Below are 23,465 nucleotides of genomic sequence, written 5' to 3'. Positions count from 1 at the left end.
TTAGTTCCTTTGTGGAGGTAATATAATGCTCATTCTGAGTGTAAGAGAAATGACAGTTCTGAATGGAAAGTAAGTAGTTTAACCTAGCTCAGAATCTTTTCTCAGCTCAGAATAGCATTTGGGAAGAGAAAATTCTGATGAGAGGGAACTTGTTGCTTTGAGAGAAGTCTGGTTACCTTGTATGAGGAAAACAAGTTTTCTTCTTCATGGTTTGATAATAAGAGTTTTATTTTAAACTCTGGAGTTGTGATGAAGTTAACATTATCTAATTTTCTTTTTCTGAGAGGTTGGATTTTTATGCCAATATATGGGTTCAGTGAAAAGGAATTCTTCCTGCTTAATAATGTGTGTTTTGTTGCTGGCATCTCAGGTTTTATAATTGTCATTGTATTTTAATGGGAGTGGTATCAATTTTTTTTCTGCACAGAAGTGTTTTATTATGTATTTAAGGGTCTAAGATTATATAAAACATTATTTCAAAAACATATGGGCCATAAATATTTCATGATCATAAACAGCATCAAGGGAACAATGGTTTTAAATATCCCTGTGGACTCCTTGTAGCTGGGGGTTGTGTGTAAACTTCTGAAAAAATTCAGATTTCCTCCCCTGTGTGGCCACAGTTCCCTGCATGTGCTTTCTCCAGAGTGCATTCCCAACACACTTCTTTGAGTGCAACTTTAGCAGTTTCACCTCAAGTGAGCTGGTAAGGAGGAGGATTTGTTTTATTCAAAGGCAATCAGTCAGTTACCACAGGAGCATTGCATTTGCTTCAGCAGATGCTGAATTCTAAACAATTCTGCTTTCTTAGGCAAATATTTCATCATTGTGAAGGTGGGGGTCATGACATAAAATGGATGGATTGTAAAGCTGCATGTGTAGATCCTTTCATGTTAAAAGGGATACAATGACTGTATTTTTTTTATACTGTAAAATTATGTTAAAGTTCATTATTACAGAAGTTTGCCTCTGACTGGTGTTTAAAACTTTTGGAATTTTGCTTCTTTAGTTTAAATGTTTCCAGTCTTTCCTTCCAGTTTTGTATCCTGATTTTTAAATTACATGAGCTAAAGTAATCTAGAATTTTTGAGGACTCTCTGTTCTGCAGTCATTGCTTTGTTTTAAAACATAGTGCTCCTAAACCCCTAGAGATAGTGATTGATGGCATTTGTGATGTTCTTTGGGAGCTCAAGCATCAGTTGTATTAGTCAACTTGGCAGATGTTAGGCTCTGAAAGGAATACTCAGAGAATGTAATTTTAGGCTTCTGATCGGGGTACTTAGATTATGGTTCTGGGCTCAGTGCATACTTGAGTGAAAAGAAGTCAGCTTTCAGCTGGGATGCTGAGGAACTGGAAGTGCCATTGATTTTCTGTCAGTGCTTGTGCTCCCCAGATAATGCCTGATGATGATTTTTATAAACACTCGGAGTTCTTATTTTTGTAACTTTCTCTAACTGTCTGCTTTCCGGTGACATTTGTAAATCACTTGAGTCTGCTGTGTAAACACTAATAGTCTATCTTTTAAACTTCAGTGGATGCTTGTTTGGGTCATTCTTGTTTTAAACTGTAGTGAGATAATGTGACTTGAAAATGTTAAGAGAAATTACTGTGGAGTGTGAATTTACATTTGGCAGAGCTGTTGTTCTCAGGGAAAAAAATAACAGTTACCTCTGGTTAAAGATGACATCAGTAGTTCTCTGAACTATCAGCTAAGTTTCATGGAAGTTAACAAACTTGGTTTTTTTATTTTGAGCTCTGACTATTTAAGAAACATTGTAAAGTCCCTTAATTATATTGGTCACAATACAGTGCCTGAAATATGCTATGACTCTAAATTTTTGGTGCTAACTTGACTTCCCTTTTAAGCATCTGAAAAAGGAACCCATATTTCAGACCAATTAAAAACAACAACCAAAACATATGAGTACAGGAGCTGTTGTATGGCTGTTTTCTTAAGAACATGTATTGACCAACTGGTCATCAGTATTGCACAGTTAGAGAAATCTTTTCCAGGCTTCAGATGTGGGCAGACAGTCTACATAGCATCTGCTGGAGAAAGGAGAAGTAAGAAAAATATCTTACCTTACAGTAAAACCCTTTTGATCTCCTTTTTATAGGCAGCATAAAATTTTCCAAAACACCTCAACCTTTTTGTTTGTTTATTGCATCTTCTCTTGTAAGAGCTGTGTGAATGCAGAACTGTGAAAGCCAAGCTTATAATGACTATGGAAACTGTACTATTATGGCATTTGTTGACATAGCAGCCAAATAATAATTATTGTAAATGTAGTATTTGGAAGGATTCTAAGGATACTTGTTTGCATTGCTTCATTTCCAAAGATTGATTTTTCCAGTTTCCATAAGAAGGAAGTCTGTAGGAGGGAGACCATGAACTATTCTTCAACTGCTAAAATCAGGCAATTATCAATGCTGAACTTGGTATTAGGAAATGTGGATAGGGAAACAACAATTTCTGAGTATTGGGGGTATCTCTCTGTGTTTCAGCAGAGGTGGGGAAAGAGAGGTAACCTGGGAAAATATGGTGGTGGTGCTGGGAGATGTCTCCCAGAGTGCAGATACCCACTCCAGCTGGCTTTGAGATCATCCTTCTCCTTGGCTGCCTTCCCTTCCTGCGTTCTTTCTTGCATCTTATTCCACATCTCCCCTGATCTGGGGTTCCTCACTCCTCTTCCTTTCTAATGCAATTTACAAACTCAGGCTGAGGTCTGATGATTTATAATCTGGAATTTTGAGAGAAAGTTGTGCTCCTGAGTGCAGGTGCAATGTCACCTTGCCTGCTCTACTTTGTCATGCCTTTACCCTCTGCAGGTACAATTCCAAAATGCCATATAATAATCCCTGTTCAGTATCTATAGTTCTGTTCCTTTCCCTGGAGTAGTACTGTATTGTTCTTCATCCAAACCAGCGCTGTGAAGTAGCTGAGCACCTGGCTGAATTTATGCCAGAATTTAAACATGCTTGGGTTACACTGGACCTCAACTGAAATTCCATCCCATGGCTGGCTGGGGGTGGAGCACCCAGACCAAAGCAAGCTCTACTGGTGGAATACCAGAAGGGGCAGGAGAGGGAGCTGTCCAAGATGGAGCTGGAACCAAGAAGGAAGGAGAGATGGGACGTGGAGAGTTCCCACTCTTTTGGGGCTGTTTTTGGTGTTAGCAAGCTCTAGCAGTTATTGAGATTGGGATGAAGATGGAAAATAGATTAATACCCTGAACTGTTAAAGTCATGCTGCATGTGATTGTATCTGCCATGTCTGTTAATTATCACAGAGTTTTGTATTTAATTCTTACCTTGAGCGAAAGTGGCATTCTAGTCCTTTCTATCCTTACAATGTCCTCCTGCTTTTGACAGCACTATTTTCCAGCTCCTTATCAGATATCTTGGATTCCATGGGAGTGGTGCCACATCCTTCTGAGCACCTTAAAAGCAAGGCCTCTCATATGCTGGACTCACTTCATTTTCCTTGCTGTTCTTCAAAAGACATGGGCATCCTGTGAAAAATGCAAGCAGCCAGGGTAGCATTCCTTCCAAAATTAGGGCTGCATCCAGGGGGGAAGAGACTTTGTGCTTCCAGACACCAAAGAAAGTTTAAGCTGCAAGTAGTAGAACAGAGAGTGAACAGGTGTGATGTGCATTTTTTCGCCCTGAGTTTAGTTTTGGGAGGCCCGGGGAGAGGGAGTTGATGTGTTTCAATTTAAAATTATTTTAATTTCAATTTAAACTGATCTCTTTGAATTTAAAGAAAATGTTGTTTTCTCTCAGTGCCTAAGTTGTTTGTTGGGAGCCATGAAGATTTTAAGCTCAGTCTTGGAGCTTGCTTTGTTCTAAGCTATTACCTAGGAGGCTTTGAGGCTTTTTTCAGGTTTCCATATAAAGAGTCAGCAAAACTGATAACTGGAGCATTTCTTCTGCACACTTGCACAGTAGTGCTCTTTCAACATGGTATCATGATTTTTGAGGCTCTTTTTGGGAGATAGCTAACTAGAGCAGCTTCACTTATTTACCCAAGGTGAGGCCTGCAGCTGGTTCTCTCAGAAACAGATACATTTTTTAACCCCCACAAGTTTCCTATTGGAATGAGGAGTATTTGCCCTCCAGTAGTTTTCTTATCTGTATTTTTTTCACTCCCTGACCATTGAAAAGTAATTCAAAACCTTTGATTAAAGGAGGAGGTGGTAGGTTGTTTCCTTTGACTTATGGTAGCTATTTGTCAGGAATTATTTTTGTATATTTACCCAACTACTATTTCATTCCCTTTGTGTTTCTGCATGGAGAGAATTCTGTAGTTTACTGGAAAGAATGAAGATAGATGAGATTCTTCTGGTTCTTTCTAGCAGACTTTCTTATATACCACTCTTTGGAGAAAGGCAACCAAGTTGCATTCCATCAGGAGCAATTCAGACCAGTGAGAGTCCCTGTATTCACTTTGAATTGGCATTTTAGACTAATTAAGCAAAATCATTTATGCAGTTTAAAATTGGAATATTTTTAACCCATCTGTGGATCTTTGGCTACATGTATGTCTCTTAAGTTTGTAAACCTTGTCCCCAAGCATGGAATTGAAAACTTGGGAGTCAACCAAATCTTCCCACACAGAACCCCCACCAAAGATGCATCAAAGGGCCACCTTAGGTATACTTTACATGGATGGTAGAAAGTTTGATATTATGGCAGTGTTCAATGGAACAGTGGCTCAGTCTTTGGAAATGTGACCTGTGTAAGCTGTTTGCAGGTCAAAACAGCAGTGTGAGGTATTGGACAGTCTGTTTTACCAATCACATTTTATGCCTGCTTGCTTTTGCAGATGTTTGCAAGGAATGGCAACCACCTGTTGTTGTTCAACAGCGGTGACTCTTGCTCAGTAGATAACCTGGGTTTTTTTGGCAGAGAATGCAGATGATGGAAGGAATTTTGAAGTTATTATGTTACTCTGCACACCTGCCTGTGGGCACTGAACAAAATCTGATTGTCATGATGAATAAACATGCAAGTCTAAAGCTGGTTTAGCTTCATTTCAGTCACGCTATTTTAAAGATTGCATCATCTGTTGTAGAAATTCCCTGCAGCTCAACACACTTGGAGTCTCCCTTCCTGTGGGTAGTAACAAAAAAAAATTCCTCAAACCCACTTGTTTTTTTCTTTTTCTTCTCACACCCAAATTACTTAGTGATAATTGGGAGGTTTTCATGTCTTCTGAGCAGTTTAGGGAAAGATTGCAAAAATGTAGGAAAATAACCAGGTTTTAGTTACATGAGACTAAGTGAAGAAGCAGAAGCAAGCCAAGGCAGTTATCTTATCTAATGAGACCTCTGAACAAACTTTAACAGAAATGTAGAGGAGTCATTTCTGGAAAGAGTAAAACTGTGGCCCATAACTGCTGTATATAGATGGGACTTCTGTTTTCATCAAGTGTTACTTTACCTGTCCTTTAGGAGAGGTGGCTTTTATATGAACCTTGCTGTTGGCACTTCCTGAATTTGAAGTTAGTCTTCAGCTGTTGGATAGGGGGTGCATGGAGAATGGAAACACAGTTTAATCACAGCAGCAAGCACCCATTTGGTTCTCAAGCTGTGTAGAGTGTTGGGATAGTAGAGTACATAGAAACACAGGTCATGGAATTGTTTAGGTTGGAGAAGACCTTTAAGATCATCAAGCCCAACTGTTAATGCTGCCAAGTCCCCCTTTAAACCATGTCCTTAAGTGCCACATCTGCACATCTTTTAAATATCTTCAGGGTACACAAACAGATGATGGAAGCTAAAGAAAATATGATGGTGATTTTGTTCAGCTGACAAATGCTCTGTTACTGAAGCTTGGACTCTGCTTCCCACCCCACTAAAAAAATGCAATTCTTGTTACTCTCAGAGTGTTTTTTTACTATATAATGTTGAGAGAATAGCAGGAAAGTTGAGTATTGATTGTTGTTCCACTTACTAAAAGCAGTAATGAATAGTTTTCAATATCTCTCTTTCTCCAGGCACGCAAACAAACGGCCTGGACTTTCAAAAGCAGCCTGTGCCTGTCGGAGGAGCAATCTCTACAGCCCAGGCCCAGGCCTTCCTTGGGCACCTTCATCAGGTAAGAGAAGAGACATTTCAAACAGAGGAGGTCAGCTGCCCTGGTGTGTTCCATGTTCTCTCTTTCTGTGGATGATGGAGAGTCATTTATTGGATCATAAATCTGGGAGCACCACCTGGTTAACGAGCGTGGATGGGAAAAGTCCTAATTCTGGCATTCACTTCATTGCATTAGGCTGCAGAACATGTCAAGATAGGGTGAGACCTCTTGGAGAGAACTGCAAAACACGTTTTTGGTGACTTGAGAATGCCTAATTGTTGTGGTGACATTTTGAGTAGGTTTTTTGTTTGTTTGCTTTGTTGTTGTTGTTTTAACTTAATAGAGAGACCACATTGAAAGGTAAGAAAAAATTTAAAATTTTTAGGAAAGGATTGTATTGGCCCAATGGCTGCCAAGGTTCCAAAACTGTCACTTGCCTAGTTAAAAATACTCTTACAGATTAACTACAAGGAAAGTTGTAGTTAATCTGTAAGAGTATTTTAATACTAAGCATATATGCCTTGTGAGGTTTTCTTTTTTTACAAAAAAGTTATTTCGGTGACCTGTTTGTCAGGTGATATTCAGACTTCTAATACTATCCCTCTGTTCTGCTGCTGCTGTGTTTAGGGAATCAAAGCTGAACTTCAGATGCAGGCTGAAGCAAAATGGGGCATCCCTAGGTGAAAAGAAGTATAAGGGGCATTTTTTTGTAGTTTTTTTATCTGTTCGCACTTGATGTATGAAAACAAATGTCCTAATTTCTTTCCCTTCCTCTGCACCAAGTTAAACTTTAAAATACTGTACCTAATTGGATGACCTTGAATGTTTGAGGTCTGAGGTTGCACAGTTATTGTGGTATAATTGAAGTACTGAAGCTTTTATGCCCTCTTTTAAGAGCTCTGAACTGCCGTTTTATTGTATGGAACATTCCACACGTCTTGTCACATAATTGCAATTTTCCTAGCAGATTGGTTTATATAGGACTAAGGGAGTGCCACTGTTTGAATTTGCTGAACCAATAGGCTGTTGTAGGCTGCCTTTATGTGGAGAGAAGCTGACTAGTTTTTATGGCTTGCCAGTGTGTATTTAACATGGAGACAGATACAGCTGTTCTGCAGAATTCTGTGTGTTTGTTTTAGTCTTCGTTTTGTTCCATAGATTGACCCAGGACAGTAATTGGGTTTTGCACGGTGCTTTATCCTGCTTTGGAAATTTATTTATTTAAACAGTTGTCAGGATCTTTATAACTTCGTGTTTGATAAAGTGTGATTCATTTCTGGTAACTGGTTCAAAGGAAAATCTCAGGTATTCTTTTATTCACCTGCAGGTGTGTGGGAATCTATTGTCAATCTGTCCTCTGGTAGTGAGGCTGCTGTTAGTGGGGTGTTATTCAGCCTTAACACACAGTGCTTTGCTCTAGACTAATGCAAAATACTGGGCTGTAGGCAGCATTCAGCATTTCTAATTTGGAAGTGTTGGCTGTGTGGTGAAAGGGATGTCCAAATTGCATTCACAGAGATTTTCAGGAATGTGCTGGCTGTACCTGAGCAATCAATATGTATTTGTAGCCTTTTATGTGGTGTTTGTGTAATTTTAAAGTATTATTTTGAGTATATAGTTTGGATGTCAGGGTGCTATTATTTAGGCTATTCTCTGCTGTTAATCCATGGTAAAAGCACAGATTACATGACTGTGTCAAACTGTATCTTGCTTCTGATGAGGAGGGGCTTTGCTGGGAGTGTTTGCTTTGATGTAGATCATGCTTACTATGTCTAGTACCTTCATCTAAAGAAGTAGGAAATATTTCCAAGGTGACTCTTCCAAGGTTGCCTGTTCAAAATACTCAGTTATTAATTTCATGTACTGCAGTTTTTCCTGTGCCTGAAAATTTGTGGACTTTTCTGTGTGGGGAGCATATAGAGGCCCTCCATCTAGAGGCAAGAGTGCTACATTGTGCTTTGCTTTATTGTATCCTTACATGTCACCTGGTTTTCAAATGAGCAGTGGTTTTCAAACATGTCCAGAGATGGAATTCTCTACAGGCTGTTACTGTGACCTTTGAAAGTGTTGGTAATTAATTACAGAACATTCCTTCTTTATATCTAGGGGTCCCGGTAGAAACTAGGCGAGACTGATTCAAATGGGTTTCAGTAAATGAAAAGATAGCATTTTTTGTACATTTTCCTCATTAGAGATAAAAAGCACTCCAAAAATCTCACTTTCTGAATCATCCATTTTTCCTTGCTGCTCACCCACAAGACCACCTTTGGGCCTATTAATAACAAACATCAAATTCAAGTTTTAAGTGTACCTGAATCAATACAGCCTTTGTAAAGTGTCTCCTGTGCTCTGTGTTGAGATCTTCTTTTCAGTGGCTGAGGGCTGCAAATACTTGAATGGGTTAATTTCAGGGAGTGTGGTCGTGCTCTGGGTTCTGTGCTGTGCACGTGCTTGCTCATATCAGAAAGCTGGTGAGTGCAGTGTTGGGGTGAGACCCGTTCTGAAATGGAGTAGGATGTCGATGAGTGGAGCTTAATGCCCTGCCCTGGAGCCTGGATTTTTCCAGCAGGAATAGGACTAGTTGGCATGTCCAGTTCAGTATGCTCTGTTTCAACTCCATCCATAATATCTACATCCTTAGGCAGGGATACCTTCAGTAAGAGGTAGATAAACAACATCATGGAAGAGTCTTACACATCTGTTTCAGCCTGGAGGATAACCCCTGTTCCACTGATTCAAGTGTTAGAGGGTCATGCTCTGTTATAGGGGGAGCTTTTTTGGAATGTGGGTGGGGAGATTGTTTTTTTTTACATTATTAGTTTTCTGTGGATTCTACATTATTTCATTTCCATTTTTGCACTGTTGTAGGTCCAGCTCGCTGGAACAAGTTTACAGGCTGCTGCTCAGTCCTTAAATGTACAGGTAAAGACAGTTACCTTCTGCTGCTCATCCTTCTCTCATCCCAAACAGCATCAGTAGAGATAGTTCTTAACCTGTGATAGATTAATCAGTTTTTTTCAGTCTGACTAGTTTGGCAAGTGATAGGTATGCAGGAATAACATTTCTACAACTGTAAATGAGGTTCAGGATTCGTAAGCATTCAGGCTCTGGAGTTGTTTAAAACTTGGAGTAACCATAACTTGATGCTGAATTTTAGTTGGTGTGGTATCATGCAAACCTTAAAACTCCAGGAATATTTCTTGTTCTTCTGCTTATTAACTTGCTTTAAACATGTAGTGAGTATTACTTAGCAATCTGTCCTTACTTCTGGTAACTGTATATAGGAATATAAGGTAGCATTAACTATATAATATGGCTAGTTCAGACTGCTTGTGTAAATAACACACAGCGACTTCAAAGAGTAATTGTTGTTTAATGATGTACGTGAGACAGCAAAGCTTTCAAACTTTCCTATGCTGCTGAACACTTCAGTTTATCTGTTAACATTCTACTTCCACTCTGTACTATATTAAGGGGCAAGGGATGCAGTTTTATTGAAAACTGGTTTCAGTATTGCATGTTATTAAAGAATGTAGGTAGTGCATTACATGAAATGCAATAGAATGTGGACCCACTTATACATAATAACAATTTGGAAAGAAGAGGAGGTATAGTGACCTTCCTTTCTAAGAGGAAGGAGGCAGAAAATTGCCTTGGTTGCCATGGTAAACTTCCATCCCTGAGAGAGATGTTGGCAAACAGGCTGTATCTCCAGTGCAGAATGTTTACAGTCCTGTGCTGTAATTATCGCTCAATGACTGGCAGAATTAATCAGAGCCTTTATGTTAATTAGCCCGCTCTGCAGTCCCCAAAACAGGTGGTGGAAAATATGCAAATCTATGCAGAATTGTAATGTTCTGCATAACCAGTTTTAATTATCATAAAACTCTCTCCCCCTCTTCATGCACTTGAATTTCCTCCCTCATGTCTTCACAATTTCTTCTTTTTAAAAGAAACAAACAACCAAACCACAAAAATAAATCAAAATAATCTTGGATCTTTTAAAATAAAGCAGTATTCAATTAAATAAATGCATTGAGTATTTAAAAGCACTGTATATATTATATATCTTGCTGTAGGTAAAGAAACCTGTGAGGATTTTTGAAAAAAGGTTCTGTATAAGCCAACAGTATGATGACTTAGAGGTACAGGATGGAGATAGAGAAAATGGAAACACAATCTCCTTTCCCTCGTTCCATTGTTCAGGATTTTAGGCAATGAATAATTTTAACAACCTTCCCTTTCTTCATGGTGAAAGGTAGCGTCAGCTTCAGTTGCACGGTGTAAAATGAAGTGAGACCAGAAAATAATGTCAGAGAGTTCCAGGAGACCAGAGAGCCTCTTTGTTTTGTTTAAGCTGCATTACCTACGGACGTGTCTCAGCAGTCGTAGCTGAGATGGTGGGCACACAGAGCCATTGCTTAAACACACTCTTAAAATAAACCCAAGGGCTTTTCGTATGCAGATGAAAGATTTTTATTGTGCAGTGTTGAGATAGCAGCGTCATACATTAACATCTGTTTTACACTATAAAGAGTTGTATTTTTTTTTGACTAGTCTAAATCTAATGAAGAATCTGGGGACTCTCAGCAGCCAAGCCAGCCTTCCCAGCAGCCTTCAGTGCAGGCGGCCATACCCCAGACCCAGCTCATGCTGGCCGGAGGACAGATCACCGGGGTAAGAGTTACCCAGGGATGCTGCAGTCCCACACAGGTATCATTGAGGGGCATTGCTACTGCCTTTAATTCACTATGAACTTCAGTGCAAGGGGCAACAGGAAATATTTGGCTACAAAAATAAGGAGACTGTAATATTTGGGGTTTGTCGCTCGGTATTTGCTTCCGAACATTAACAACAAAGAATTCTTTCTCTCTGTTCTCAGTATCCCTTTTGACCCTGCAATGAAATGAAAACCTGTTGTTTTACAACAGTTACAAATAGGACAGTCACTGATGTCATAAAGAGAAATTTTTTTTTCAATATTAAAATGAGGCATCGGAGAGCAAGACTGAATCTTATAGCTGAGTGAAGAAGAAAAGTTATGGGAATTGTTAATTTTTCCTCTTCTCAAACACATTTCTTTTTAAGTAACTCTATTAGTACTTTCCATAAGCCTGTTGAACCCTTTTGTTCTAACCTAATGATTTTGAGGGGGTTTTAATTACAGCACTTTGGGAGTATATATGGGATAATTGTTGTTTTTGACTTTCTGGTGTTTCTGAATTGTTGTAAAGGCTTTCAGTCATTTCAAAAAAGAGCAAGTTTTGTGAATGGGCTGGCTAAAGAATTTGCTTGCCCATAATCAGCTTTGCAGTATAAGAGTTTGTGTGTTAATAAGCTTAGGGCAATTGCTCTGACAATATATTTATGATTTGAAGTGTTAGGTTAGATCATCCCTACACTTGCATGAAATGACTTCTTAATCTCAGGCTCAATTGTTAAATCTTCTCCTATGTTACTATGTAAATAGACATCCTATTTAGTTTTCAGTTTAGCATTGAAAGTTTTAAAAGTGAGACTGTTTCAATGTGTTGTTAAAACCTGGCATATTTTAGTATTTTTTGTATTCTCCGAAAATACTGGTTTGTTTTAATTCATGATTGTCTGCTGTAGTGAAACATTCAAAACTCCCGGCCTATGCAGATACAGGTTGTAGTAAATATGGGCATCAAGATTCATTTACATGTAAAGGAGAGACTGCTGCCACCTGTTCCACAGAGATAATGTGTGCTTGGGAAAGGGAAGGGATGTAAAGTTGCCAACTCTATTCTATTAAAAAAAAAAAAAGGCAGATGGGGAGACTTGGAGAGAAACAAATGGAGCTCATGTTCTTTACTTATATCTTAGGGCATAATGGAAATGATGGAATATGGCAGGGATTCATGCTAATGTGAAGCAGCTGGGGCGTTATCAGTTTGTTCAGTAGCCATAGCCAGCATTCCTGCTTCACATTCATCTGGCTAATCACTTGCTGTTCTGGGTGTAAATTTCCTTTCAAATCCTGGCAATACCGATTCTTTTCTTTTGCTTGCTACTTAATTGCTTTTTCCCTGAAACTCCTGATAGAGTCGTGAGGAAAACTTCGGAGCAGAGTTAGGTTCTGCAGGTTCCAGTAAGTGCAAATGTTGGTGGTGGTGCAGTTTGGTTTGCGTCAGGCCCGTGGTAGGTCGGTTCCCACACTGTGTTGAGTAGCCAGCTGTCCTTCCTTAAGGCCAGAGCCAGTGGAATAGCCCTAGGATTGCCTGGTTAACATAAGTAATACTGAGCTATCTAATGACTTTGTAGCTGAAGTGGCTCTTCCCATTATTAATGGCTGTGTTTTCTAATTGTTTATAGCTCACGTTGACGCCAGCCCAGCAACAGTTATTGCTCCAACAGGCGCAGGCGCAGTTGCTGGCGGCTGCAGTGCAGCACTCGGCCAGCCAGCAGCACAGCGCTGCTGGTGCCACCATCTCGGCCTCTGCTGCGACGCCGATGACGCAGATCCCTCTATCTCAGCCAATACAGATTGCACAGGTGAGCCTTGAGGCTTGAGAGGGTGGAATACAAAGGAGGTTTTGGACTGATTGCACCATTCCAATGAAATCTGTTGTTCCTCGCTCAGTGAGTTGCTAGAGTCCTCCAGCGTTGGTAGTCTTTCCTCGTGCATCGTTGGATGGTGAGGTTGGAGTTTGATAGTCTTAGCGAGGAATGTGTGCCAGCTGCTCCTCATTTCCACTGGGCTTCTGGGTTTGTACCAGAGTCTGAGGAGATGCTGTGTTTGCTGAATTTTCCTCCTTGTAGTTAGCGTGAGGAAGGAGAAAAAAGGGTATGGAAAGCTGTCCACAGAAGTTGCACTTGTTGAGACCTGCATGGATGAGAAGTGATGCCTGTGTATCAAAAGGATGCTTGTCAGACCCAAATGGTGCTTGTTAGAAGCAGAATGATAGAACTGGAGAATGGCAGTTTGGCTTGACCTGTCTGTGTGCTGTTTTGGCTTGGTGTTCAATGCTGCAGGTTCCATGACCAAGAATGGGCACTCCTGTGTGTCTGGAGAGAAACTTGGAGAATGAGTCTGGTGTTGGAATCTGTCTAGTCTCATGATCTGGTACTAAAGACTTTGTCAGTTCTGAAGAACTGCTCTCTGTGGATGTTCTGCTTACTAGAAGCAGGAAGGGACCTCCTGGGTCTTCCAGGACTGGCTTAATTCAGTGTGGAGATTGCAGTGGCACTAACTCTGTACTTGAGTACTGTGAGTAGGTGAATGTCTTGCTCATGCTGAGGTCCGTCTTTCCATAGATTAAAGCTCTTGGTACATAATAACAGTTTTCTTAGTCTAGCTGTGCAAAGTGTGTGGGGTATATAATCTTCTAAGTTGCTGCTTCATAGAGTGAGCAAGTTCTTTAAGACTGCCTGATGCTTTCTGTTCAGGCTATTTTCTCTTGCATTCAATTGGGATGAAGTGTCCAAAAAGTGGACATAAGGTCTGATTAAGGACAAGAATGGAAATGTTGCAATTGTCTGTGAAGTCCGGTGGTGAAATGTTCAATCCTTTACTGTGCTGGTCCACTAGCTGAATTACAGCAGCCTGGCTGTGCTGTCAGGTTTCCATTAGCTGAAGTGACAACTTTTGTGTGTTGGTCTAGAAGTTCTGACCTCTATGGGTGTCCTTGGAGAGGCCAGAGTGGTGCCATCCTGTTTTTAAAAGGCGAGTGCTGATATTGCTGTGTTGGTGAGATTGCTCCCACTGAAGCTCTTGTTGCACTGAGGGAAGTCACGTCACCAAGTAATACCTTTTTTAGCCAAGGAATCCACTTCCCTGACATGATGTAGAGATGACTGAAGGATGTAGCATTCAAGGAAACTTGTAATTCTCAAGATCATATCTCAATTTTGTTTCTTCCTACTATCTGTAGGCAATAGTACACAGAGATTTCAAGAGGATATGCAATGTCCTTGTCAAGGAAGTTGTTGGTTATAGCTTCTGACATCTTTCATGCACCTGCCACAGAGTTCCCACTTGATGGGATGTGAGTCTTTTAACATATATGTAGCAATCCACAGGTGTGCCTCTCCTCTTCCAGATGTGCAGCTTAAGATAGCAAGGTCTGCTTCACTGAAGTCTGGTGGGCTAAAATTTCCTCTTAACAAAGTCTGTACCTTGAATTGTCTGGCCTTAGCTTTGTCAAACAGGCCACCAAAGCAGTGGATACCAGTGTGATGCATGTGTGAGATGTTTCTAATCCTGCTCTCCTACCTCAGTGCAAAGCTCTGAACATGCGTGAAGCATTTACAATTACTAGTTTTGTACTGGCTTTTGCTCCAGAACTTAGAAAATCTTCAGAGAATGTTTGAGAGGAGTTGAAAATATCAGGCATGTGCTGTCAAATAAGAGTTTCTGAAGGCAGCATTGTCTGATTTCTGCACAGAGTGAGCTAAAGGCTCTCTGAAAAATAGTGTATGATCTTGTAGTTGCCATGTGCAGAACAAATTAAAGTTGTACTTGTTTTCTGACGTTTCTAATTACTTAAATGTTTGACTTTACAATTAATGTCTTTTAGGATAAGTTATTTTGATACATAAATGAGCTTGCTTGAATCTTGTTAACTGCTCCTCATGATGAAAGAGCAGGGCATAAATTGTGCAGGTGTTGGATATAATTTGAGGTACTTATGAAAAACATCTATCATCTAGGTTCATGGGTAGATAGCACCGTGCTTTTTGATCTGTCTTGGCAAGGATTTGTAAGCAGTGCTCAGCTTTGTTTGTGTTGCTATTGTAAATATATAGCTGATTATACAAATAGCTGAATGTTTGTTTTAATTGATGGTTTTTGAATAATTGATTAACTGGCAGGTCTCTGCAGCAGGGGGATTACCATATTTATTTTAATTAACTAATTGCAAAAGCATGACTTCTTTAATGTGCATTGCAGTTCACGTAAGGTATCTGCTGCAGCAGCCTGGTGAGGAGCTTGTATTGCTCCTGCAATGACACTAAACAGTTTTGTTTCAACTTTTGGGGTTTTTTATAGACTTCCTTGTTTTCAGCATCTAGGCTCTGTATTTATATGAGGTAAATCTCAAAATCTCAGATGCTTAAGTTTGTGCTGAAGCTGTAATTGGAAATAACGGTATTGAATTTAGAAATTTAGATTTTTTTTTAAAACAAAAAATCTTCCTCACAGCAAGACATAGCACTTGACAGATGATTCTGCTGAGGTAGGATTTGGATTGTTTTGATCTTTCTAAATTGCTAGGCAGCACCAGAAGACATGCATGTCTCCCTGAAAGTCTTTCCATCTCTTTCTATGTGCTTGTGCTAGCATACAGATTTTAACGCTGAGGAAAAAAAGGTCAGTATAGGAAAACAGTGTCAGGTTTGTTTGTGTGTTTGCTATTGGGAGATTTATTGTAATGGTATAATTAACTAAATAAAAAAACTTTCCCAAGGTGGAAATAAAGTTGAATTTCAAATGCATTTGAGAGGCTGGTAGGGCTATTTAGGAGTGATTAGCCTTGGAGGTATCATTTTCATTTCGCGTTGCAGAATTATATTTCTGTATTTAAACAAGACTTAGCCAACATACCATTTACCAAGGCAGATGCACAGAATAAGATTGCTTATATCAGTTCTCCCTGAGGCCTCAATTTAAAAACAGTTTTCTCATATTAAAGTGTAAGAGCCTGATGATAAGAGCTGTCATGTCTTGGCTGGGTAGCCAGTGTTATGAATACCATAGTCTTAAACAAAAAGCTCTCCTCCTTTGATCTTACAGATACACTGCCACTGTTTCTTTGTATTCTTTCTTGCATGTAACTCCATCTCCTGTGGGGGTGCTTCAAATCATCTGAGATCTCCTTGGTCATCTGGGGTGATTTCATTTGTTTGCTTTTGATTGGGAGAGGTCCTTAACCTGTCTGTTTTTCCAATGATACTTTTTTCTTCCACAGTGTCTTCCCAACTCTTCCTTTTGTGTTTATGGGTTTTTTTTTTCTTTTATATACCTGTATTTTCATCCTGCAGCCTCTCTTTATTTCCTTTTCTTCTGCCCAGTGTTCACAACCTGAGTCAGCTTGCCCAGCTCTTCACATTTCTGTTTTCAACTCTGCATCCAGTCCTTACATCCATTCCAGTATGAGCCCCCTCTGAGCTGGAGGGTCAGCACAATCTGCAACCAGCTGAGCATTGAAAATCAGTGAATAAATGAGTGGAGATCTGTGTTGTGTTGAGCTCAAGAAGTAAGAGGTTTTGGTAGCAGTTCTGACCAATGTGATGTTAGGATATGAAGTCATAAGAAACATGGAGTTCCAGGATAGAACTGAAGTAATTATTGCTCTCTTTCAAAAGGGAATTTTGCCTTGATTTCTTTGGAATAGTTGCATTATTTCTGAAATTTTCTGAAAGCAAACAATACTGTTGACTTTAAAACCACTTTTTTGGTCATGAGTACTTTTTACAATTTTAGCATTCTCTTATAAAATGGAAGTTTCCATTTCTTAAAGAGCATTGCTTGATCAATCCATCTGGTGTCTGTCTACCATATTATTACACTGCATGCTTTTGACTTAACAGGGCTAAGTAGCCCCAGTGATTGATGACCAGTGTCTGTGTAATGCAGGTTAAGTAGTCGTTTTCTTATAAAGCCTGTCTATGGTCTCATAAATCAGTGGACTCCCTATTTTTTCCCTTCCTAGTCTTCCTTTCTGACATTCCCCACCCCTCATCTCCAGAAGGAGATGGTTGCCACTTCCAAGTTACAGTTTGAACAGATTTAAAATAATGCATTGTCACAGGTAACAGCATTGTGTAAGAAAGAAGTTCTCTTTGTCAGTCTGTCTTGACTTCTCATCTCCAAATCCACTGCTGGCAGTGAATGTCCTGTCCCATCCTCTGGCTGAGCAGGCTGTGGGAGTGTTCAGTAACCTGCATCAGCCCAAGGAGCAGCTTAAGGAGCAGCTCTTTGTTCCCCTGGTTCACTTGAGCTCAGGTGTGCCGGGGGCTGTGGGAAGATGAGCAGCTCCAAGCAGCCACACCAGGCACTGCCGCAGCTGAACACGATTTCTCTGCAAACAGGGACCTGAGGGGCTTCCCTGAAACAGAGCTCTGGGGGAGTCTGCTTGGTTTGGTTTGTGTAATGGGAGGTTGCAAGTGTGGGAAGTATTTCATTCAGGCTTTTTTTCCACCTGTTTGGTGAGTATTTTGAAATAGATTCTTCCTGGAAGGATGGAAAAATCCAATAAGTGTTGTTTAGATCGTTTTCATGGATTACCACTGTTATGTTGGCTGACTTCACAGTGTGTTTTTTAAATTTCAGTTGCTCTTGTTATTGTGTTGTTTGGAGATGAAAAGAAAAAGGCTGTTTAGGGGGAACGATTTTTAAGCAGTTTTCTATGTTTTCATTCTCCAGCTAAATGTCAGGTTGAAGTATTTTTCTTGAAAACCTCAGTTTCTCAGAGATTAACATTTTACATTGAGACCTGTCATTTAATTATAGAAAATTAATAGTCCTGAATGGTTTAAATACATAAAAGTAGGGTTCTTCAATAATGCAGTGTTTTGTATTATTCCTTTTAACCTTTCATTATAGTCATATCTATTAAGCTTATTGTAATTTGTTTCAGAACAAATGAAATATATTTACTAATTGAGTTAGCTACTTTCTGAAATTTGAACCAAACAACCAGAGTGCAAACAAGGAATCTGTAATATTTTGCTTCCTTGTTGTTGATTCAAATGGTAATTGCAGACTGTTGTTACAAAAAAAATAGCTCCCAGCTAATATGCTTGATTTGTAGCAGGGTTCCATCCTCAAAAAATAAGTTTGAGAGATCTTTGTGTTGATAAGTTTAATGGATTTGAAAACTCCTGAGTTTGTGGAGGAAGGAAGATTGATTTGTTTGTTTGTGTTTTGTTTTTAAAGCAGAACAGTTCTGGATATACTTTGCTGGGTTATTTAGTAAATAACTTTGGTTTTATGAATGAAAGTGAAATTCAAATTGCCATTGTAAAGGATATTCAGTAGCAGGACTTCTGCTGTGTTTTACATCTACTTTTTTCTCTAAATGTTGGAGTATAGCTGGCTGATAGGAAATCTTATATTGGGAATTATCGCTGACTTACTTGTCTAACACACAGCTCTTTCTTTTCTTTTCTTTTTTTTTTTCTTTTTACTTTCTTCTTTTTTTGTCTTCTCTCTTTTTTTTTTTTTTCTCCTGGTTTTTTTTTGGTCTTCTTTTTTTTTTTTCCCCCTTCCCGTTTCCTTAAGGATTTGCAGCACTTGCAGCAGCTTCAGCAGCAGAATCTCAACCTGCAACAGTTTGTGTTGGTGCATCCAACAACCAACTTGCAGCCAGCACAGTTCATCATCTCACAAACGCCGCAGGGGCAGCAGGGTAAGTGCTCCTTGCCACAAAAGCAAATCATACACAGCATTTTCTAGGGGAAAAAGTGAAACTCAGGTCGTTCATACCAGTGCCCAGCCTGCTCCCAGCCAGCTTTTTCCCCCTGGGTTTGTATCCTGAGTATGAGACTGGGTGGTGTGGAATATCTTTGTGCAGTTTGGGTCAGCTGTCATGGCTCTGTACCCTCCCAGTCTGCTTGCTGGTGAGAAGCTGAAAATTCGTCCTTGACTCTAAATACTGCTTGGCAATAACTGAAACATCAGTGTGTTATCAACATTGTTCTCATCCAAAATCCAAATCACAGCACTGTACCAGCTATTAAGAAGAAAATTAACTCTATCTCGGTCAAAGGCAGGACAGACTGGGAAAAGATGACAAAATCAAAGTCCTTGTGGGAGTCTGGAAAAGTGCTTAAGCCTAAAGAGCAAACAATGAATTTTGTCTAAACTGAACTAATAATTAACACCTTGGGAAAAGAGCTAGAATGCTGGATTTGTGTAACAGCTCTTCTAATAATATTTTGGCAAAGCACTGGGTATGACTTGCATGCCAAAGACAAGGCAGTGGTGGGTGGTGCTGTGCCAGAGCAGTTAAGTTGTTGTACAGTAGCTTTGTTCTGAGGACTGATGTGTTCAGGCTGCAGTGCATCACAGTGCTGATTGCACCCCATTTGTTGATGCCCACAGAAAACTGCATTTAGCCATGGCTTCTTATGCTGATGTACTCCATTGGCCTTTTTTCCCCCCTTTCTCTTCTACATGAACTCTACTCAGTTGTTCAGGTCTGGTAATCCAAAGATTCTTGCTCAGAAGGCAAATCCTGTTATGCTTGAAGAGTCCTGCAGAGCCTGGCTGTCCTATAAAGCAGCTCTTTGCACCTCATTTTTTCCTGTTCTTTTCAATTTTTTCATGCATCATTCCTTCTTACATACTATGACTTGGATAGAACTGGCTTTCCATTACGCTGAAGGACGCTTACTGTCTGAGTGCTCTCACATTTGAATAAAGGGTTAGGCAAAATTACCTTCCTTTTAATAGGACTTGATTTAGGAGAGATTTTATACCAGCACTGGAAGAAAATGGCTGAAAGGCTATTCATGAGAGCATTTAGTGATGGACTGCTTTCTTAAAATGAAGCAGAACTTGTAAACTTAACATACTCTACCAGAAGAAATCAAAGCACTAAAGTTTACTTCAAGAATTCTTCAAAATAGGTGCTTGGGGTTTTCTTTTTAATACATTTTTTTAAGAAAACAGCAAGCACAAAAGCATTGTTTTGAAAAACTCGTTGGTATTGTTGTCTGCCTACATTTTGAGATAAATTCTTGTGATTTTATAAAATACCTTTGAAGATGCTTTACAGAAAAGAAAACTAAGAGAAGCCCATTGTATTCATTCCCCAAAATGAGTTGTTTGAATTATAGAAGGGAAGGCTTTCTTGTTTGCTTAAAATCTTCTGAAGTAGAATAAGTACTAGATGAGATTTTCACAGTACCTTTTCCAGAGGCCATCTCTGAAAAATCATTTCTTCAGTACAATTTAAGAGCTGCATATTGCTGTCCTCAGTGACGCAGTGGAGGTAGAGACATCATGTTTTACTGGTAATGTGCAGCCTGGACAATTGAATAGCTCAAAAATGTAGGAAGATTTATATGCTGAATTCTGACCATAGGCCATTAGTGTGTGACAGCCTTCCAAACTGAAATGCTTGAATAGATCTCATTTTCTTTATGAGCACTCAATGATAAAGCAACATGTGTGTCATAATACCCCCTATATCACTTTTTGATATGTTTTTTTTTGCAGTGTTTCATGGTTATGGTTAGAAGATCTCAAACAGTACATTATTATTTATGAGAAAGATTGAGAAAGTGTGTATTGTTATTTTGTTATTTCCTGTTGCATCTGACTTTTCCGTGTTGTTCATGTCCTATTGCTCCATTAGTCAGCTTCATAAAATAATAAATATTCTAAAGAAACTAGCATAGAATTTTCTTCAAAACCAGTGGCATTCTTTTTTTCTTTTATGCTTCATTGGTATTGCATGGAGATTTATATATGTACACATTTAATAATGAACATAAAAATTCAGATTTGTGTCTAGATTATGTATTCTGGAAGAAATTTCTTGCTTTACAGCCTATGCTACATATTTTGTGTATGCCATGTAGTCATGTAAATGAGAAACACTGTTTTTAAATGAGAAGAGTTTTGAGGGAAATAAGTGAATAATAGTGTATCTAGACAAGATTATAGAAGATGTAAACATTTGGTGAAGAAAAATGTTTTACTTCAAGAGGCAAAGGGTACAGAGAAATGCAGTTATCAGCAATTGTATTTAGATTGTTGAAGGGATTTAACATCGTGAGCCGAGATTCAACTTTTGAAAAAATTTAGGAAATTCAGTACCTAAAATATTAATCAATAATTGGGATGTTATTCTACTATCTTTCTTCAACACACACATTATAGCTCCCAGCAGCAGAGAGGAAATTTTCCCCATAAATCCACTGCCGTATGTCTAATGTAGTCACCTTCCTTTTTCACACGATTTCTGGCTATTTAGGGGCTTATATGAAACAAATTTTAAAGTTCCCATTTTTCATGGCTGGTAATTGATAACATCATAACTGAAAGAATTGTTTCAAGCCTCAGCAGATATGGAGAAGATTGAATGGAAATAGAAATTTGGAACATTTTCTTATTCAGTGCAACTGTTGTTCATATTATTGTTAAAGTCACCAGCAGGAATGTAGCACCTTGTAATACCTTTATATCTCTTGTATCTGCTCTTGTATCTAATAGAGCTGTCTCTAAAATAATCAATTTAACATCCCTTAGTACAATTAGAGCTGCTTCTTAAAAATATTACCCTCATCAGGTGACTGTTCACCTTTTTACTTGTGAGATATTGCTAATACAAATGGTATCAGTAAAATCTGAACAGAGGGGGAAATGGTGCTGTGTTTAATATAAATTAATCTTGCAAATAGGAGTTGTTGAGATCTAAGCAAAGACTGTATCACAGTGAGATTTAGAAATAGTACTTACAAAGAAAACATCCAGAAAGGAAAATGTGGAAGACAAGCTACTAATTAACTATAAACATTGAAACTGGATCTACCTAGTCTCAAGTTATTGCTATTTATTATTAAAGACTGCCTTTATGATTTTTTTTTTATTGTAAAGTTGCCTGGGCCAAATCCTATCCTGTTTTCTTTTCTCATATGTATTATACAGACTTTGAGACCTCACTCATGTGGAAGTCCTTGTAATGGCTTTGTCTTGCAAGCTAACTTCCAGTGAGGGGATGAACAGCTTTGGCAGAGATAAAGCAGTCAAGTTCTTACATGAAAAAATTCACTCTTTTGGGAGATCAGTTTGGGATGAATTATGCATTATGCTTCTGGGCCAAGTTTTTAAAAATTATGCTGAAAAAGTCTGTGCTTGAATGTTTGTTTTATCTTTTGTTTAATTTTAGATAGAACCGAACCCCAGATCAGTCCTGAGGGACTCTTGGCTGGCAGGAAGAGTTTTTTGGCTTGGACCATTATTCATGCTGCTCTTAGACATTACAGCAAAAATCCTGAATGACAATAGATCTATTTACTATAACTATTAAAAAAAAAAGACTCTAAACTATCATACTTCTGCATAGATCCTTATCTACCTCCATGCAGTCATTCTTGTAGAGTGCCACATAGGTGATTTGTGTACCATATTTAATGCAATAATAGCACTAGACTCTTTAAACCCAGGACAGAGGGTTAGGAATATGACCTATGTGAAGTATACAAGTACAATGGCAGCTTTTATATGTTCAAAAAAATCATGTGGGTTGGAAGGGACCTCTAGAGACCAGGTAGAATTGTTCAAAGCAGGTCCAATTACAGCAGCTATTCAACACCTCGGCCAGTTGAATTGAACATGTCCATGAATGGGGCTTCTGCAACATTCTCGAGTACCTGCCCCAAGAGTTGACTGCTGTCATGGTAAAAGAAATTAAATGGTTTTCCTATATCTAGTTGGAGTTTTCCATGTTCTGATAGCCATTGAATCTCATTACAGTGTACCCTTGAGCAGAGTCCATTTCTGTCTTTGAAGAAAGCAGTAGCATCTCACCTTAGTCTTCTGATCAGGCTAAAAAACCAGCTCACTCACCTGTTCCATCCTGTTACCCTGGCTTCTGGCCTGTTGACCACTTCCCCATCTTGGGCATTGTCCACAGACCTGCTGAGAATCTATTTTGTCCCATCAGCCTACTTGGTAATAAAGATGTTAAGCAGTATTGGTGGCAGTATGAGTCTTTAAGGAAACAGCAGTGTCTGAAATGCCAGGATCTCAGCAGGTGACTAAAAGATGTGTGTTTACTTAGAAAAAGCAGTGCCATGTGCTCTGTAAGTTCAGTCACTGAAGTTACTTTGGACCTCAGGGATTTCTTCTCAGAAAAGTAATGAAGGAGGAGCTCAGACTGGTTCAAGTCATGTCTTAAAAGAGCACAGCTGCAGCTGCCCACCCCTGAGAGCCATGGAGTGCCCAGTGTGTGTGCCTGAAAAGGCTGTGATCAGGGGGAGACACATTTCCAAAATATTCCAGCTGCTTTCCCCATCCCCTTCAGTCAGCTGCAGGTTGAATTGGCTTGTTGTGTCTCCAGTTTCTGCCTATGACACCTTCTGTCAGCAGCTCTTACATAGGATAAAATTATGTAGAAACAGAGTAGATTAAACGTGTTCAGATTATTTTATGCTGGTAATTCCATTATAATTACTTCTGACCATGTGAGTGAGAATAAAATTGGGAAGACTGTAGTCATCTTGTGCTCTTTAGCAAAATTGTTAATGCCAGAAAAACATCCTCTGGGATTTCTCTGGGGACAGAAAGTCACAAAAGGCCAGTCCTAATTACTCTGATTGCAGTCATAAGACAAGTCAGTAACTTGTAATCAGTGGTGTTACCAGTGACTAGAACTCAAATGTCATCACTGTTGGCTGCCTGGTTTTCATT

General features: G+C 39.2%; 1 protein-coding gene across 5 annotated transcripts in view; it reads left to right on the top strand.

The window, feature by feature from the left end:
* POU2F1 (POU class 2 homeobox 1) overlaps positions 1-23,465 on the top strand; it is a 46,102-nt gene that overhangs the window by 5,677 nt on the left and 16,960 nt on the right. The window contains exons 3-7 of one of the 5 annotated variants that reach the window (XM_054270323.1): positions 6,000-6,100; positions 8,948-9,001; positions 10,637-10,756; positions 12,416-12,595; positions 18,336-18,453. In XM_054270323.1, the coding sequence (XP_054126298.1) occupies positions 6,000-6,100; positions 8,948-9,001; positions 10,637-10,756; positions 12,416-12,595; positions 18,336-18,453 (573 nt within the window). Of the gene's footprint in view, positions 1-5,999; positions 6,101-8,947; positions 9,002-10,636; positions 10,793-12,415; positions 12,596-18,326; positions 18,454-23,465 lie in introns of all 5 variants that reach the window. The other 4 variants (XM_054270322.1, XM_054270321.1, XM_054270320.1 and 1 more) reach the window with 4 other exon arrangements.

The sequence above is a fragment of the Melozone crissalis genome, unplaced genomic scaffold (genome assembly GCF_028551555.1).
Source record: "Melozone crissalis strain CALT ecotype California unplaced genomic scaffold, PUWL_Pcris_2 ptg000009l_1, whole genome shotgun sequence".
Classification (NCBI taxonomy): Eukaryota; Metazoa; Chordata; class Aves; order Passeriformes; family Passerellidae; genus Melozone; species Melozone crissalis.
Note: the sequence above shows the minus strand (reverse complement) of the source record. Positions and strands in the feature narration are given on the sequence as shown.